Genomic DNA, 19,937 nt, shown 5'->3' with positions numbered 1-19,937 from the left:
TACCACACCTCAGGAGCCAATTGTAGCAGGATAAAGCAGTTTTCTCTTTCATTCAGCAAAGCATTGCCTGAACCCACTCAAATTTAACTTTTAACACTTATAGAGACCAGTTAATACTCTTCTGAGGGAAATTATTTCCCTAAATCACGTATGTGAACAATCTCAGAACAAACGCACTTGATTCCTGCCCCTCCCCATCTCCCCCTTAGGATTCCAAAAACTGAATGCAGGTGGAAGAACAATTCCAACAGCTTATATATTAAAGGGAAATGTGTATTTACCTGGCACAGATTTAGAATAATATGGAAGATTCTGAGTGCAGGTGAAGTTTGCTGATGATACTATGAAAAGAAAGTGCTTTATTTGTAACACTGGGAAAACCACTGTATAAAACTCGCACAGAGCTATCATTAAAAATGGTTTCAGATTTACTAACACCTGATAAGCTTTAAAAGGGGACCCAGTCAAAGCCTTTTGGCATGGCAGACAGACAGAAAGTTTGTATGTACTACACAATAACCTTTTCAATCAGCAAAATTTAACACCTAATCGCTGATCAGAACACTAAATTCAGGAAACTCAACCTCATCTAGATTTAAAAAGCCCTGTTATCCCAGCTTTTCTCTGTGCCTGGTGGCCACCCAGAGCCCACCACTGCGGAGCTGCAGGCTCCGCACTATCAGATTCGATTTTGAAGTTTTCCGCTTCACGTGCCGCAATAGTTTTGCAGTTGGATGGCACCTCGTTCCTGGTGCTACAGGTGGCCGTTCGATCCGCAACACCCCGGTATCTGTCCTAAAGGCAAAGCAGTCAGCTGGTTTCAGAGGCAAAGCAACCCATCATTTGGACATAGATTAAAAAGACAAACGCGTGGCTGAAGTAACTTGTTCTAGACATGTGTTGAGGCCTTACTGGCTCCCACATCCTAACCATGACAGCAGAGGATATTTTGACAACACTGGAACTAGGGACAAAGCAGGACCTGCTTCGCAAGTATAAGCAGGGCTGACTGCCTGACACTATGGAAATTTCACAGAGCCAATAAAATTCAGAAATTCCTGTTTTTTAAACAGAAAACCCCTACGTATCAGCATGAAAAAAAAAAAATACAAAACAATGCTGATAAATACCAGCTGAACTTCTCTGCGTTGGCTCATTTTTTCCTAGGGAAACTAATCTTTAAACAATATATCTGAATTTCATTTCTCCTCAGAATTACATAACTTAAAAGACCACTCATGAAGATGGATCCTTCTGACTCTCATTTCAGATGTTCCAACGCAATATAAACCCATTTCATCCATGTAAGAGATCACAAGATCTGACTCCACTCACTTAAAACTGAAACTTCTGTGTAGCAGCTTTGAGCAGTAACACCAGAGGGTTTCATGGGACCTCTTATTCAAGAGTCTTAGAACATGAAAATCTCTGCGCAGCCATTTTCAGCAGTAACAGCTTGAGGCAGTCAGGGTCATTCTGAAAGTTACTGATGTAATGAGATTTCACTTGAAGAGCAAAAAGATTCTTCAAACTTTTGAAAGCCTGTGCTATAGATATTCACGCATTTGTCAAAAATCAGCAAACCCGTCAGGCGTCCCAGTCCAACAATCAGAGAAAGCTTTTTGCCTGGCAAGTTGATCGTGTTTTTCTGTATGTGATGAAAACAAAGTATATTTCAAAGAACTATTCATACTGTTCTACAGTTAAACGTTCATTCAGTTTGTACTCCTAGGGAAGTGCTTATGTGAGCTACTGTCTCGCTATGGATCTCTATTTCGTCCTCAGAAGCCAATGAAATTTCTTAGGATCCACATGATGTTTGTAAGATCATTGTACTTTCAGGGAATCCATTACACTAAGAGAAGGATTGTGGCACTGCTGTTATTTTCATTCACTCCCACCTTCTCTGTTCCCCACTGAACATAATTCAGCTCTGCCGCATTGAACGTGAAGCCCTCTGCATCTCCATGTGCAATGATGGGCACATGTCTGTAATTTGGGTCAGTCCTTTATTAAACTCTGTCATACTGCATCCAGGTAGCAGTAACTACACCAAATTCTTTATAGTATTTTCACTGCAACAGATGCATCATGCTCTAAGCACCAGTCAAGCTATTCACTCTTCACAACGTGTTATTTTTGTTATTTATTTTACCCTCGCTTGCCGGACTGCTTTCTGTATCGCTCAGGAAACAGCACTGAAAATGGAAAGTATCGTCAGTCTCATTTGATTTCCCCATTCTAAAGGAAAAGTTGCTCTTGCAGTTCATCACTGTTACAGGGTTTTGAGAACTGAGAATACACACGATCCATTCCTGCTCTCACATGGAGAATGACCCAACATCATTTTAAGTTTTTCTCTGTTTCAGGCTTCGTTTCTAAAATTACATTTCATGATCCTGCTTATGAAAGAAGAACAATTACAAGGTTTCTGTTACCAGAACTTTCCAATAACAGCTATAATTCCACACTGGGCTGTAATGTTAAAAGTTTGTACATCCATATATATATATATATATATATATATGCAATGACATATGCCAATGTACATACTGTGTATTTGCCATTGTATTAAAAAAATTTTCCTTCACGGCAGTGACATCTTTAGATTGCCATCTCTGCAGACTTCTGAGGCATTTTTCTCTCCTCTTCCTCTTTCTCCTCTTCATTCCTGGTGCAAATGCTTCTTCCCTTCACAGGGTTGCTGGTTCTCTTTCCTTCCCAGCTGATGTGGCCATATCCCTGTTGTGCCTTTCAGGATATCCATGCAGCCAGGGCCAGCCACCACGTAGGGTCCATTCCCCAGAGATCTCAGCACGGCCGGCCTGGGGATGACAACCCCGTAGTCCACTTCTTCAAGAACATTGTAAGTTCTCCTCTCTTCTTGTTATGCACCCAAACGAAATATTTTCCTTAGGATCCCTCGGTAACCAAATTCTCCCCAGTCACTAGCCGTGATGTGGAGCTTTGCGATTGTATTGTGCCTTTGGGCTCATCATGCCATTCGATACAAAAATAACCTGGAAACGCAAACGATATCAAAATGCTACAAAGAAGTGGAGAAGCCCTCCATTAGCACAGTCAAATTTCAACAACAATCATTGCAATTATACAGCTTCACCATTTCCAGGTTTTGTCCTTGTGTCACCAGCACTGGCTGTACTTAGGCACATCTGTTTAAAAATAGACAAAAATCTAGTGTGTTCTAGGCAAAGCCTAAGACAGCAGAGGAGCTTCTCAGTGCAACTACCTGGATAGTACTTAAAGGATATCCTAAGTTTACTCTCAAATATGAAATAGGTTATAATTTTGGATATCACTTGAAACCATAAGTAAAAGAACCCAACATTTTTTCCCAATGATTTCGTTTAAGCAATTTTGTTCAAGCTCTGAAATTGGTTGCTTTTATACCAATAAGGAGTTTTCACAGAACATATCCAGGAAAGATGCAATTTCCTGATATTAAAATCCTGAGCACCACGTAAATACATAATTAAATGTAATACTTTATTTAAAACACTGTACAGTGACTATCCAGAAAGAAAGACTCCACATATTGCATTTGCCATACTTCTGATTTCACCTGTACAGGTACTCCCTACCAAATTTATTTTCAGAGCTATTCTTTTGAAACAGAAGTCTCAGTATGTTGATGTTTAAACACTGAATGAAGAACCTCCAAAATATAAGGGTAGCCTTAACCAGGACAGAAGTATTTGAAGTATCACAGTCTTTCTTAATAACTACCTTCACAAATCAATTTTCCCAATGTTGATATACAAAAAAGCGAAAGTAACATGCTATCTGCTTGGAGCAGAAAGTGGCCATCATTGGATCTGAAGTGTAAGACCTACAATAGGTTTAAAAAAGAAATCCATCAACAATGAGATTTTATGATGAGAAAATTACCCGTACTATGATTCATTTTTGAACTATCCTTTAACAATGGACATTCTGAAATATTCACATAGCAAGAAAGAGAAGGATGAAATGAAACAATAATTGATGCATTTGGTGGACTAACTCATACATAACATGCAAAAAGCTTGAAAATTCCCTACAATTACTGTTGCCTTGGTTTCACAAGTTTTTTGTGTTGGTTTTTAGGTCTCACCCCGTACACCTCCCCCAATGCAAGCAAAGGTAAGCGCTTTCAGAGGCTCACGCAACATCCAAGGTGTTTTGTGGGCTAATTTATACCTATTCAATTGCTATTGCCATTTACTTTAATGGCATGAAGTTAAAATCTGGATTTATCATTGGGAATATTTAAAGAAAGGGACTAAGACAGAAAAGCCATGATTCTTTTCCTCATGCACTTGCTGCATGACATGGAACAAATTAAAGCCACCCATAACGATCTTTACATTCAATTTATGTTGTGATTGCTTTATGTAAGAAACTAATGAAGGGTAATGCTTTCAAACAAGCCTCACCCATCAGGAACTGCCTTTGATTTACTAAGCTCCATTGGCTGCTAAAGTACACGATACCGATAAAACCATGGCTGGCGAAATCAGTTCACCCAGGATTTTGCCTTTTTTGTTCCATGGAATGGCAGTACACAGATTGCTGTTTCCAACTCCTGCCTCATTATCTGGCCAGGATTTCATTATTCCTGTTGCACTTTCATCTTCTGTGTACGGTACACCCAGATGCTACGTTCCATAGTGATCATCATGTCATTGTTTCTGTCTTTTGCATGTCCAGGGAAGAGGATTATCCCTCACCAGATTTAGCTGGGTAGGTGATGAATGTGCTTTCAGTTAACAGCATTTTATTTACCAGGCCAAAGCATATCTCGCTCCGTTGCCTCAAGCTGCTGCAGCAATATGATAATTTTGTTTTGTCTCAATTTTGCTATTTTGCTTTTCCTGTTGCACTTTTCTCCCTCTTCCTACAGCAGTTTAAGACGGTAATTTTGTTGCTTGCTCTTATCCAGCAACTTGACAGCCTTGCAGCGATAATTTCTTTTGCTTCAGCTCAAAGGGAGCAAAATCCACTGCATGGCAAAGCTCTCTTCCCTTAAAGGCTTCTGGAAGACTCATCTGCTGCATTTTTCTTTTCCCGGGAAGGACAAAAATGGGAGGGAGGGCTGGGATGAGATGGCTGCTTATTCCACAGTTCCAATTCCTCTTATACAGCAAAGTCTGCAAAACTAACATTGTCACTAATTCAAGTATTTTGTCCCACTTCTCCTTGCAACCCCTTTCAGTAAGAAGTGATCTGTCTGAACAATTACTAGACACAGTTATCTCACAACTGATTAAATTCTACTTCTCTACCACAGGTTTGATTTTATGAGAGACGGACATGTAAATCACTTGCATTTTAAGACAAAATAAAGTCTTCAAGCTATTGAACTTTTCTTTCACTATCTGAAGAACACAAATTAGTTGATGTCTTTGACGTCTTAGAACTCATGAAAGGGAAACATTTTAAGTTTTGTCATGCAGGTTAATCTTCCAAGTATCCATTTTTTTCATTCATTCCTCTTTTACAGATTGGTGCTTCCCTCACCTTTGAGTATATTCAGATAATTTCCCAATATTTTCCTTAATCCTTGCTTATTAAGTAAAAGATCATTATATTCCAACACCTCTAAATTTGAGTATTACATTTCAGTGATCGGAAACAAAGATTACAACATGCATTTGATGATTAGAATGTAATAATTCGCAATATAAATGAAAATCTTTCTTTGCAGGGTGGTGAAGGACACAAACCAGGATATGGAGGAAGCGGAAAATTCTATGAGCATAAATCTGCTCACAAGGGACATAAGGGATCCTATCATGAGGGACAGGGCACTCTTTCCAAAATCTTTAAACTGGTAAAGTACAATTTAACTTACTCTAAATACAAAAAGATTTGAGTTCAGGAAAAAGAGAAGCCAAAGCTCTCCAGAACCTTCCATGTTTGAAACAACCCCATTTCCTTAGACCTTCTGAAGGAACTAGATTTGCATGGAGAAACCAGGTTATTTCATGGCCTAGTAACTACTTACATGACAGGAAGCAAAAGTAAAAACACACAGTGAGATGACATCAGGGAAGCAGGTAAGTCCACAAAGTCCCACAAAGACCTGCACCAGGATCTGTGATGTTCCTCAACTCACAAATCACCTGGAACACAGAAGATGAATGAGGTGACACAGCTTTGCTGCTGCTAAATTAATTAGAATAGTGAAAATGGAAGCAAACTGATAAGCTGCAGAATGGCAGGACAGAGCAGGGCTGGACACACATTTGGTTGAGATGCAAACAACCACCTGACGAGTCCCTGCTTGTTCCCACCCCAGGTGGGAGATGTTCTGCAATATGTCAATACAGTGAGTTGTGACACCACACAGTCAGGGAAATTAGAAAACTGCATTATGAAAAAAAAACATGTGGGAAGATTATCTTTAATCTGGATCAGCTCATCATTCTGAGTCACCACACAGCCCCACCAACACAGCTAATAAATGAAAACAGAACAGGAAAAAAGTCAGCTGTGAGGATTTTTCATACTCTGTGTCAGGACAAAGACACATGAAAAGGAAATCAAATCCATCTGTAGCTACCTTAACCAAAGTAATTGGTTTTTAACTCAAAGGCAGAGAAGCATTCACTTGTAACATACCACCAAGTACACTTTTGCACATCAAGAATGCCATCAGCAGTAACATCAACTTCAAGACAGAAGGTCTGGGATCCCATTAGCAGAGCTGATTATCTCATTACTGCTCTGCAACAGGAGACGTAAGATTTGCCTAGAAAGTTGCTAAAGCTACAGGAAAAGATACACAGGCAGCTTCACCTGAAGATGCAAAAATGGAACGGCAAAATTTCAGCTTGGATCATCTTCACTATAAAACTGCTGTAGGGTTTTTCTTAATTGCAGATTTACGAATTACCACCTCCCCCCCCCGCCCCACCCCAGTTTGATGTTTTCTTATTGTTTGTAAAAGCAGGCCACGTTTCAGCCCATTAAATTTTCTTAGCTTTTTTCCTATATTTGCAATCAGAGCTTTCCATACAAGACTCATGTTGCTATAATAACAGTAAGAATTTACCCTAATAAGTATTACATAACAAAATTACTACATTTCAAGTCTTTCAGATGTGAGACTATTAGAATCTGTATGCAAGATCTGGAGTTTTTGGTTTTCATGTTTGTTTGTTTGTTTTTTTCTTCTGTTAAGTATACACACAGTATTGCTTTCATTAGGAAGTCCTGAATAAGAACATATCCCTAAAAATAGTTCATGAGAGACTGTCCAGCCCTATATGAGAGATTTAATCAGAGTAAATTAATCCTATGTGAAAATATACAAGAAGTAACCATCTCCTTGAAGTGAACATTCCAGTAATACTTAGTGATGTACTAGAGGCCGCTGCAAGCCACTATCATTAGACAATATTTAAAACTTTGTTGTACTACAGATTAATGTTTTTTAGCGTATAGCCCCAAATATACAGTACCTTTTAATTAAGTGTGTTCTTCCCTCTGCAGGGAGGCTCTGGGTCCCGACCTGGATCGCGGTCTGGTTCACCAATTGCGAGGCGCTGAAGCTCCAACATGCCATCCAAGGATCATGTACTCTGCTTCATAACGTAACTCCCTTAAAATTAGTAACAACTGCAACTATTACCTAGATAGACGCGATCCATTACTTAATGCCAATTAGGTTCCGCACGCAGTAGATTATACCAACTTCTATCGGCAATCCCTGACCAACAGTTGAATGAAAGGAACACAAGAAGTAGCTTTACTAGATGTTTTCCTTATTTTGTGTGAAGTAACAAGATCTCTGACTTTACTCATTCTTCTTCAGGATGCCCTAATTGTATGCTGGACTTCATTATTTACCCCAAGTGCCTAATTTGAGCTCAAGTCTTCCGGTTTCGTTTTAGTGAACGTGAGAATTACAAATAAAGAGCTAACGTCTTGGATACTGAGCACTGCTGTTAATAAATTTCTGAAACACTGCTGTTAAAAAATCCATCATGTGCAGAAGTTGTAAGGACTGTTTATCCAATTTTTTTTTTTTTTAATTTGGTTTTGTTTTTTGTTTTGTTTTAATCTTCCTTCTCTCACTCACAGAATAATCTATTTTCATAACAGGATTAGGCAGTCATGGAAAGGCTTACCAAACATTGGGAGTTCAAGGTATGTGAAGTGTGGGAGGGGGCAGATGTTGTAGAATCAATACGATGCAGAGCAATAGCAATAAGGAAATTATTTCTATACCATGAATTGCTCATTGCATCCAAACCATTAGAATAAAGAGTAGATGAGGGAGAGAAAGAGGATTTAAAATTTGAGTTAGACTAATGTTAAGAAACAAGGGATATTCCCAGAGAAGAAACATCTAAGATTGCACGAGTGACCACTGGACATCACTGGTGCTTCACACCAACTCTGCTGCAACAGCATTAACTTTGCAGTACAGTAACTAAGTAAATATACATGAACAAATAAGTCTAATTTCTGAAAGAGAGCCCTTCAGTACTGGTATCTCAGATAGTCCTGCACATCTTGCATCAGAATTTCAGATCTTTCTCTTGGTATTGTAGCAGTGTTATATTGGACCGGCTCATCTTTTACCCGAGTAACATCTGGATGCCTATTAAGGGCAGTGCACCAAAGCAAACTCATAGTAAACTACTGTGAACATTTAACTGTTGTACTGTAGTTGCCTTATAGAAATAAATTATAGCTGAGTTAGATTTAGATATTAATCATTCACAAATTACTAAAATGAACGTGTGGCGATGGTATTTCCAGACACACTTAGGGAAAAAAAAAGGCTCTTCTGAATTGCACTGTTGTATTACTTAAACTTACCATTTCTTCAAGCTGTCATCTAAGTGTCTGATTAATTTTTTTGTTTGTTTTAGTTTTAGCCTATGCATTGTAGACTACAGTTATTGCTACCCAGGTTGAAACTGCATTCCTAATAAGCACCCAGTAAAAGTTACCTATAAATATATGTATGTTAATTGCATTTCACATCTAAGTCTATTGTAGGTTTAAATCAGTGTCCATTAATATGAAGCAATGAAAGATGAGAGGATAGAAAATACATAGAGACTAAAGGAAAAAAAAAAAACAATACCAAAATTATTAAGCATACACACACGTATTACATCTTCTATTACCTACATTGGTTGCTATGTGTATTTTTCTATTGTAGCTTCATTCAGATGTATACTCTGCAACATAATAGTTGATTTAATTTGAATACGTATTGTTCTTATAGGAACACAGCTTTTAAAAATATTCATTATTGAAATAAAGTAATCAACTTGAAATGAAACTTGGACCAGTTTTGTCTTTTACAACAGAGAAGATCGTATATATATAAAGTTCTCTGGGGATTTCTCACAATTTATGAACAATGTTCAGACACTGGAGAGTGACACTTTGGGACCCAGGAGAGGCTTCTGGTGACATTGCTGGTGACTGAGCATGGCCCACATGGCTGATAACATGACACAGGATTTATGGGATGCCAGTGTCTTTGCGGAGTGGCAGCTAAAGGCCGAGGGATATTGCAAGCCACAGAAAGTCTATGTACATGCAATTAAAACCAACCCTTCACAAACAAGTATAGCACGAAGTATCTTCTTTGAACAGAGCATGTGAAAATCAAGTTGTTTTTTAAAGTAGCCTTCACAAATAGGAAAGAATATTAAAAGTAAAAAACTATACAAATATATATATACATCTTTCAAAATACTCCACCACAGAACTGCAGAACTAATCCAAAGCTTCTTCCTTATCTTCAACACTCTGTTTTCTTCTCAGTCACCTCTTCCAGAGGTTGGAAATGGCTTTTTTTTTTTTAATTTACTTCCTATAGAATGTGTGGTATTTTAAAGCATTATTTTACCAACATGAGTCTCTCAAAAGAGATTAAAACTTTGAAATTATTCTTTTAATTACTCGGTAATAGTTTTGCTGAAAAACACTTTTAAGTGGCTACATGATTTGCAAGTCAAGGATTTTTCCTGAAAGAAGAACACACAACCAGTACTAGGAGTGTGTCATTTCTTGTACTGAAGGAATGGCCACACACCAAAAGAAACACTCGAGCAGACATGAGCCAAAAGGCCTGAGGCTGGAGTGAGCCTTCTACCGCATCGAACCAGACAGAACAGAGCCTTTCCTAAGCACTATTCACCTACCCACTACACAACAAGACTCTTCAAACAGGCCTTGGAACACAAATTCTTTCTGCTTCCTAAAACAATGCATCTATTTCAACATTGCTTTTGACAATATCAACATATTGGTTACAGTGTCTGTATTTGCACTGAACATCAACAGACACTCTGCTTTGAAAACCTCCCACTCAATCTTAGCAAGGAACCTGGGCTACAAAAACTTCTATCTCAGGAGACTCATGAGTGAATGCTTGAAGTCCATGGGGGAGGAAGGTGCAGGGAAGCAAATCAAATACCGTGTTACAAAAAGGACAGGACTCCAAACTGAATTCAGGAAAATGTCAAGTGACTCCATAACTCACGCTGCTTATGTAACACTTTAAAGACTTACAACACAGGCTCATCACCTCTGTCTAATCAAGACGTAACACTTTGAGAACTGGTCATTTAAAACCATCTTTTTGTTAGGAGATGCACTTTTAGCACATTTTCATGGAGCATCAACCACTACCAGCTGTCACTTGCTGGCAAAGCAATCAATCACAGCTAGAGCAGTCTAAACCCTTTCAAGCATTCGGCAGGCACGTTCCCGTTATGAATGATGGATTTACATCTGGATGTGAGCAGCTGTAAATCATCTTCTGTCAAACTGGATTGGGCAACCTCTGGAAAGTGTTGTCTCCTATGCTGCCAATCAACTCGCACACACTATGCTGTGCATTTATACAGTGTTCTCTGACAGAACAGGGAAAAGGTTTTACACGTGGTACATGCAACACAGAACATTCTTCTATATTCTTACAGATTAACAGAGCACTACGTCATGGGGGCACTATGCCTTCAGACAACTGTAAAATAGAAAGGCTGTCTTAAACAGCTGAAACACTAACAGCCTGTCTGAAAGGAAAGGCACTTCACAAATATTCTTGAAATGTAATACTGAGAGACGCACTTCTGGTATATGGAGTTTTTGGAACTTACTAGAATCCAGAATCAAATGCTTAAAAAATACACAAAACAGAATTTGGAAAAAAGTAATATTATTTAACATGTTTTTGAATTAAATATTCCACATAACAAAAGTGTTATTTTCATGTCACCAACTATATTACTTATATACATATGCCAGAGAGTTAACAAAAGAATTAAGAGATGCCCTATCAAAAACAACAATGATTTCTTGCTTCAGCAATCTGAAATGACTAGTTTGTATCATAGACAAAGTATAGACAATATTTACAGAAAAGGGCTTTTTGGATCTGAGAGCTTTCAGAATTAGCTTTCAGAAGGTAAATTAAAATCCAGCTCTGTATTATAGTACAACAAACCCATCACTGATCTAGAAGTACTTGAGGCAAACCAAAAAGATGAGCTTCCTGCAACTGAGATTAGTATTTACAAAATATACTGATCAGCCACACAGAGGCTCATATAACTTTAAATATATATATATATACATACAAGCACACATATATATATCTATATATATATGTAACATATAAATAAAATTCAAAAGAACAAGGTAAAAATAAGAAAAGAGCTTCTGTCTTTGGAATGTCTAAAAGATGACCATGGTTTTACTCCAGTGTTTCTTTGCTATGAATATACTTAACAAGTGGCACCTTTCAAAGCATTACTTAAGTCAACTAGGTAGTTTTGCTGAAACAATGACTTAAACAACAACAAATGAAAGTAACGTATTTCCAAAATTCACAAATAAAATAATGAGGAATTTACAGATTTGAAATGATAACTGTTTACAGCACTGGGGAATATGGTGTAAAATAGGTGACCTAGTGTGCATCTATGTTTCTCACTGCTAATATAAAATTGCAAGTTTACTTCCCCGATTTATTATATGGCTGTGTTTTTCACAGATACTGAGATATGTACCTGCTGATCCAATATAGCAAACATAAAAGAAGCACCTTTCATTGGAACCTCTTCTAGTTTGGATTCTCTTTAAATAATTATTGCTGAGTTTAAAACCTCAGACTTCTAACGTAAAAATTAACAACTAACTGCCTCTGTGGTTGGAATGGAAATGAACATGCTCCCTCTCAAGAGTTTAACTCAAGAAAAGCCGTAAGTTCATGGCATTTTATTTTTTTCAACAAATTCTCAAAATGTACTAAAAAAAGCTTGAAACAGAAATATAGCTTTTTCCTGTGCCTTGCAAAAACCAAACCGATTTCATACTGCATGCATCTACTCCGCAACATTTTGTTTCCAACCTCAGTTATTTCTTCAAACACGTAAAAAAGAAAGCTGACCGACAGATTTTCATGGGTTTCCCACGGAGTTATTCTTCACCTCCTTTAAAAATGGGTAGCATTCTATTCTGACATAAAGTTCCAGTTTATTTTTCAAATAGATATACTGGCTGTGAATTAGAAGATGAAACTGTATACAGTATTACCTGAGTTCATTGATTCACAGACAACTTAGCACAGATTAAAGGATGCTTTCCCAATATTCTTCTACAAGCTTAAAAAAAGAATGATTCTTTTAGGTAATTTTTGTAAATAATTAAAAAAACTATAATATATTATTCTATTGTTAATATTTTCAATGCTTGCAGTTTAACTGTAAAATCCATCTTTTACTTTTCTGAAAACATGTTTAGAGAAATTCGAGTCCCAGGAACATTTTTAGCTTTCAAATTTTAAGGTGTCATCGAAAAACATTGCCTATACTTTGCCATTCGTTTGAAGATTCTTGAACCACTTCTTCTAAATTCAGAGCACGACTAATATCTTCCCCTTCTTGTTCTTGATGACTAGCAGGCTCTTGTACAGGACCTACCAAAGTACCAGAAAAAAGACAAGTGAGTATGAATTGATGTGTAGTGTAAGAAAAACGCAAATGTAGCACTTGGGAATAAAGGAATCATAGTGGGAAAGGTGTTACACAACTACTTCAGATTTTGTAAATTCATTAGATGCTCTTTGAAAAATTGAAAAAACAAAAAACTAATACAATACATTTTTTTCCTGTAATAGTTTTTGAACTTTGTATTTCTGTACTACAGAGCTCCACATGAAAAACAAGGAGCCACGAGCAGTAACCAGTCTCTGTTTCAACCTGCTCTTCGGGTTGCGTATGCAACTACCAGCTCATCAACTCTGATCTTTGGCTATTAGCACCTAGTTCCTCAGTAACTTAAAGGGAAGCGTTTCGTGCTTTCCCAGCAACGCATATGGCTTTCTGCACTCACTGTTACTACCATTATGCTACTTACCAGTGTAACCATGAGCCCGTTTCATATGCAGTTTCATATTGCTTTTCTGTGTAAATCCCATTGCACAGTAATCACATTTATAAGGCTTCTCTCCTGTGTGCTTTTTCATGTGAACTTGAAGAGCACTCTTCTGGTTAAAAGCCTTTTCACATAGAGTACACTGAAATGGCCGTTCCCCTTATAAAAAAGAAAAAAGTATCCAATAATTTATTATTTCGACATAAAAATACAGTTCAGAATTCAGTAAAAATAATCAAGATGACTGAGAAATTTAGTAGACATGATCTTTTGCCTTGAGATTTTCTCAAAACAGTGTTATGGCTCTGCATCATCACCAAAACATCCCAAATTAAATGTCAGAATATGTACATAAGGCCTAAACCACTGATACTGTTATATTTTCTATCTAATTTATTATGTAAACAAACAAACAAAACAACAACAACAACAAAAAAGATTACCAGTTTGACTTTTCTGTACTCAAGGAAACCATCATCTTTCCATATCATTTACAAATAATGTAGGTAAAGCAATACTCTAGAATTAACAAAGCTGGTGTCTGTAAGAAACTAAAAAATCCATCAAAAAAAAGTTGTGGTAATTTTACATGGGAACTGCAGCCTCCTCTGTCAATAGCTACTAGTGATCCCCATATCCGACCAAAGCAGGCTTAGAGTTCCAAATCCACCAGAATACTAATTTCTAAATATAAACAAAAGAACGTATTCATTATAAAAACATTTTAAAATACCTACTTTGCAAAACAAGACCTTTGCTTCCACACTTAACACCATGATCTCTGACATCAACACAGAACACATTGCTGTATGTCATTAAGGCCTTCTAAAAGCACTTTCTGAACTTAAAAACACACTTTGCTTTTAGTTACCAGAATAAAGAACAAGAAGAAGTAGTTTTCCACAATTTTTCTTAAAGGACCAATTCCTCTCTATCAGCTGTATGTTAGTGTCCCCACATGCATTGTAGCTTTCATGCTAAATCCAGCTTCTCAGATGATCAAAAAAGGTCCTTTAAAGCACAGAAGAGTTCTATTTTTGTTAACAATGATTTCACTATTTTGAAGGGAAATCTTCGTTTCCTCAGATAGTTTTGACTCCAAGTTTTCTATTGTGTTAAGATGAACAGCCTTTCAGTGTTGTGTAATGGATTACCACATGGCTTTTTGGTACAACTAGAAGCATCTTCCCTCATGATTTCAGCAACGTTTCTCCAAACTGCCATTCACTGATAAATTTGAATGTACAAGATATTTAGTGTTATTCAGACAAATAATGTGTTTTCATTCTGGTCACTGATTGGGTAGATGTTGCCCATGAGAAATAATGAAAAATGTTTAATCAAAATAGAAATCATAAACACTTTCTCACAGACAAAGATCATACCTTGAGGAAAACAAAATCAGTTTAGACTTACTTTAGCCTTTCCTACCATAGTTCATGTAAGAGCACCCATCTAAAAGAGTTCTGTGCAGCTCATTTTGACTCTTTTGGTCTTAAGGGATTTTTGAAAGAACGTTCTCTTCTGAAAGAATAACTATCATGTGGATTGACTTGCTGTTTCAACGTCAGACAACAGTTAAGATAAATTTTTATTTAGCCAGTGTTGTTACAGTTTGTGGGCATTCCTAGCACATGAGCACCCAAGTAAAAGAAACCCTCAAATATCTGAGGATTTAAGGAGTAAATTACAAGTTATTCCAAAATAGGAAGAATTTTTCCTAGGACAGTGCAGATTTATGAGAAACAGATGCATGAAGGGACTCTGCTCTCTTCCCAGCCTTCCTGAAGTGCTCTGTGTCTATTAAATGGGCAGCATGAATCAAAGCAGGGAAAAGGGAAACTGGCCTTCTTTCCTGCTTTCACATTATTTTGTGACACTCTTAAACAGAACATTTTAAAAGTCTGGATTATTTAAGTCAGTTATGCAGAAACCAAATTATTGGGGAATTCTGAAGTATTTTAATCTCCTTGGATTGTAACTCCTGCCTCTCTTTTCCTGCCCTGAATATGACCAGGATGTTCCTTTGTACCATAGTAACCACAAAGCAGCTCTGTTCTTCTTCAGTTTTCCTCTCAGAAAGAATCACAGGATGTCCTGAGTTGAAAGGGACCCACAAGAATTATCAAGTCCAACTCTTGTCCCTGCATGTGACAACCATGTGTCTGAGGGTGTTGCCCAGTCTCTTCTTGAACACTGTCAGGCTTGGGGCCGTGACACCTCCCTGGGGAGCCTGTTCCAGTGCTCCACCACCCTCTGGGGCAAGAACCTTTTCCTAATGTCCAACCTAAGCCTCCCCTGGCACATCTTCCTGACATTCCCTCGGGTTCTGTCATTGGTCACTAAGAAGAGATCAGTGCCTTCCCCTCCTCCTCCCCTTGTGAGGAAGCTGTAGCTGCCATGACTTTAGCCACTCCTCATACAGCTTCCCCTCCAAACCCTTCACCAACTCTGTAGCCCTAAGAGCAGTCACCATTTCTCTTGGGGCAGGGGGTAGAGAGAAGCATAAGCAGGCAACCCACTGGATGAGAATACATGGGCTAGGCAGGGATCCTAACACACACAACCAGCTCCCGTAGATCAGATCAAAATTTCCTCCCATACTCAGACAAGAAACCATCTTCAACCAGTTGGTACCAACATCCTTACAAAGCATGCTTATACACACCTCTAGTATGGGTAATTGCAACCAGCAGCAACCGATCAGCAATGAAGAATGCTGCTAGCTGACAAATAGCTGCAAATACCTATCACCCTTATCAAGAATTATTGCTTATCTACCACAAGTTAAGTTTTGCTGAAAGTGGCTGACTCAGCCCACTAATATTAAAGTCTATTGTACCACACCTGCACTGAAAACCTCCTCTCCTGTCACAGTACTCTCTAGTTGCCATAACCAATACATAGCACCTACACTGCAGTATTTCACACCTTGATACAGAAGGATCTTGTCCCTTCCCAGCTCACTGATCATCCACATTCTTCATGTGCTTTTTATGCCCGGTACGTCACCTAACTACCCACATTTTCCCATTTTAGTATCTCTAATCCTGCTCTTAGGATTCCCAAATATCAGAATTTCCTTAGCAAAAGGACTCATACCATAAATACACCAAGTTCATGAATCCTCTCTATCCATTCTCCTATCCTTTCCCACTGGAGAGTTCTCAGCAACTGAATGGAATGTGAAAACAGTCAGGGCCAGCACCTGGGACCTCTCCGGCTTTCAGCTGCCCAGTAAACCCTGACACCCTAAAGTTCACACGCTCATGTAAATGAGGTGCAACAACTCTTGTAACTACTGCTCCTACTTTACCTTTGACAGTACACGAACGAGGCAACCAAAATGAGCTGAATTCATTTTACTAGAACAAATTAAAAAAAAGTCACAGTAGGCTGCACACTGGCAAAACAACTATTGGACTATATTAATTTCTTTGTAAGCCTCAACATATACTGTAAAAGCCAGCAAGAAGGCACAGATAGAAAAAGCATGAGCTTGTCTTGACTAGTTGTGTCTCAGTAACTGCTTATGTGCAGTGGTAACTATGAACTAATTTAAACCTAATGGAAGCCAGCCATTCATCACCTATGACTGTTCTATATGGCCACTGCTATGTTGGAAGTTAAAGCAGTTTCCTAGACCGTGGTAATCTTAACATGTTTGCAGCTTTATCTACTTCTTTTTTTCTCTCTGCCTGTCTTCCCTAGAAACTCTTATCACTTATTATTCATAACATCACAGTACAAAGCCTGACATGGACTGAAACTTCATCATCTTAAGTGCTTCATGAAAAAACAAACAAACAAACAAACAAACAAACAAACAGACATATCCTACATTTAAGAGCTTGCCATAAACACAATGTAAGAGAATCACAGAAAAAGTTACAGATTGGAAAGGACCTCAAAAGATCATCTAGTCCAATCCCCCTGTCGGAGCAGGAACACCTAGATGAGGTTACACAGGAATGTGTCCAGGCAGGTTTTGAATGTCTCCAGAGTAGGAGACTCCACAACCTGCCTGGGCAGCCTGTTCCAGTGCTCTGGAACCCTCACCATGAAGAAGTTTCTTCTCAAATTTAAGTGGAACCTCCTGTGTTCCAGCTTATACCCACTGCCCCTTGTCTTATCACTGGTTATCACCGAGAAGAGCCTGGATCCATCCTTGTGACACTCACCCTTTACTTATTTATAAGCATTAATAAGGTCGCCGCTCAGTCTCCTCCAAGCTAAAGAGCCCCCAGCTCCCTCAGCCTTTCCTCATAAGGGAGATGTTCCACTCCCTTAATCATCTTTGTTGCCCTGCGCTGGACTCTCTCCAGCAGTTCCCTGTCATCCTTGAACTGTGGGGCCCAGAACTGGACACAATATTCCAAGTGTGGTCTCACCCGGGCAGAGTAGAGGGGAAGGAGAACCTCTCTCAACCTACTAACCACCCCGCTTCTAATACACTCCAGGATGCCATTGGCCTTCCTGGCCACAAGGGCACAGTGCTGGCTCATGGTCATTCTGCTGTCTACCAGAACCCCCAGGTCTCTTTCCCCTACTCTGCTCTCTAACAGGTCGTTCCCCAACTTATACTGGAAAATGGGGTTGTTCTTGCCCAAATGCAAGACTCTACACTTGCCCTTGTTATATTTCATTAAATTCTTCCCCACTCAAATCCCCAGCCTGTCCAGGTCTGGCTGGATGGCAGCACAGCCTTCTGGCGTGTCAGCCACTCCTCCCAGCTTCGTGTCATCAGCAAACTTGCTGACAGTGCACTCTATTCCCTCAAGAGAAAATAACAGATAGACAAGTATATAAGGACACATTAAGATAATGTAAATTATCAATACTGGCAGTGGTCCCAAGATATCAACAGCCTATCAGATGCTATACAGACATATAGAAAGAATTGAAAAATACTACTGAATAAACATTTACATCCCTTCCAGACATTTGGAACAGCACGGTAGAAGGCATGTGAGGGTGTATGTGTTTATATAAGCTTGTGTTCCTCAAAGCCAGAGAAAAGGAAGTTTCGATGCATGAAATGAGAGCATGCACAAGACACTTGGATAGATAGGCAAGTCTGTACTTCAGAGATGGAATTCTAAGAACTCCCAAAACTGAATCTGAAGGTGCAAAGTGAAGGTCCAGCGGTGGGCTACGAAGATGATTAACACCCTTCTTATGAGGAGAGACTGAGAGAGCTGGGTCTGTTCAGCCTGGAGAGAAGAAGGCTGAGAGGTAATCTCATCAATGTTTAGCAATATCTCAAGGGTGGATGTCCAGAGGATGGGACCAGACTCCTTTCAGCGGTGCCCAACAACAGAATGAGGGGCCACGGGCACAGACTGAAGCACAGGAGGTTCCACCTGAATATGAAGAGAAACTTCCTTACTTTGAGGGTGCCAGAGCACTGGAACAGGCTGCCCAGAGAGGTTGTGGAGTCTCCTTCTCTGGAGACATTCAAAACCTGCCTGGACACATTCCTGTGTGATCTGCTCAGGGTGAACCTGCCTTAGCAGGTGGGTTGGACTAGACAATCTCCAGAGGTCCCTTCCAGCCTCAACCATTCTGTGATTCTGTCCATTCAAAGATGAAACTCAAATTATAAGTTACAGGACTGTCAAGTGATGCTAATCAAGGAAAAATGACAGGGTTAACAAGATAACGTTAGTTAAAGGAATTGGTTAGCAACTTTGCCTTAAATGCACAAAGAGCAGCCAGAAGCTAACTACCAGAAGTTGATATTAGGGAAAGAGAAAGCTTAGACTCACTGAAAGTAAGCGAGTTATTATTTTTTCGGAAGTTGTTTTATGCTACAGCACATCCAGTCAAATTCCTTGGCCTTCAGCTTAGCAGCAACAGAGATAACCTTCTCCTGTCCTTCTTAACTCTACTAGCCATGACAGCTCTTTGCTGGTGGCAGTGGTAGGGAAAAGAGAGGAGCTGTGTTGGAGAACTGACTCCTACATTTATAACTCATGTTCTTAAGAACACTGTTCTTAAAATACAGAATTTAAGGGGAAAGCAGTTGAGCTACAGCTTTCAACTTGTAGCAGGCCTGAAGCTGCAACGTGAAAAGCATTTGTATTACAAAAAGTATGTGCTCCCTAGGAGAAGTCAGTATAGTCTTTTTATAGAGTAACAGTAGAAGAAAATAAATAAGCAGAAGAGAACACAACAAATTAAAAATGCTGGCATTAGAAACAGATGAACTAAGTAGTTCAATGACAATGAAGCACTGCATAGAGCAGTCAGTATCGGCAGTCAAGACTGTCCCTTATCACTGAGCACACCCACTCATTTTCACACTCTCCTGTGTGCTTGAAGAAGATCATATCCAGTGTCTTCAAATCACTTTAAACAATGTTTTAAAATATGCTTTTATCAACCTGTCTCAAAGACTGACAAACTTTTAGATACAAGCTCGTGCATCCACTTTACTGTTGCATTACTGCCAGTCCCAAAATTTGGAGCTTAGTCACACCATTAAGCATGATGTCCTGGCTTTAAACAAAACATCACAGTTA

At 38.9% G+C, this 19,937-nt stretch overlaps 2 protein-coding genes across 13 annotated transcripts in view; one reads left to right on the top strand and one right to left on the bottom strand.

Annotated features, from left to right (window-relative positions):
- MBP (myelin basic protein) overlaps positions 1-9,304 on the top strand; it is a 114,760-nt gene extending 105,456 nt beyond the window's left edge. For 8 of the 9 annotated variants that reach the window (XM_082046945.1, XM_082046941.1, XM_082046938.1 and 5 more), the window contains exons 5-9: positions 2,759-2,866; positions 4,108-4,143; positions 4,711-4,743; positions 5,708-5,833; positions 7,498-9,304. In XM_082046945.1, coding sequence (XP_081903071.1) covers positions 2,759-2,866; positions 4,108-4,143; positions 4,711-4,743; positions 5,708-5,833; positions 7,498-7,554 — 360 coding nt within the window. In that variant the 3' untranslated portion in view covers positions 7,555-9,304. The remainder of the gene's footprint in view (positions 1-2,758; positions 2,867-4,107; positions 4,144-4,710; positions 4,744-5,707; positions 5,834-7,497) is intronic. The other variant, XM_082046946.1, reaches the window with a different exon arrangement.
- A 1,873-nt stretch (positions 9,305-11,177) lies between these two features.
- The window catches only part of ZNF236 (zinc finger protein 236), a 77,511-nt gene continuing 68,751 nt past the window's right edge, over positions 11,178-19,937 (bottom strand). For all 4 annotated transcript variants that reach the window (XM_082045419.1, XM_082045420.1, XM_082045422.1 and 1 more), the window contains 2 exons: positions 13,396-13,572; positions 11,178-12,955 (listed from right to left, as the gene is read on the bottom strand). In XM_082045419.1, the coding sequence (XP_081901545.1) occupies positions 12,828-12,955; positions 13,396-13,572 (305 nt within the window). In that variant the 3' untranslated portion in view covers positions 11,178-12,827. The remainder of the gene's footprint in view (positions 12,956-13,395; positions 13,573-19,937) is intronic.

Source organism: Streptopelia decaocto (genome assembly GCF_964273445.1).
Source record: "Streptopelia decaocto genome assembly, chromosome: 2".
Lineage (NCBI taxonomy): Eukaryota > Metazoa > Chordata > Aves > Columbiformes > Columbidae > Streptopelia > Streptopelia decaocto.
Note: the sequence above shows the minus strand (reverse complement) of the source record. Positions and strands in the feature narration are given on the sequence as shown.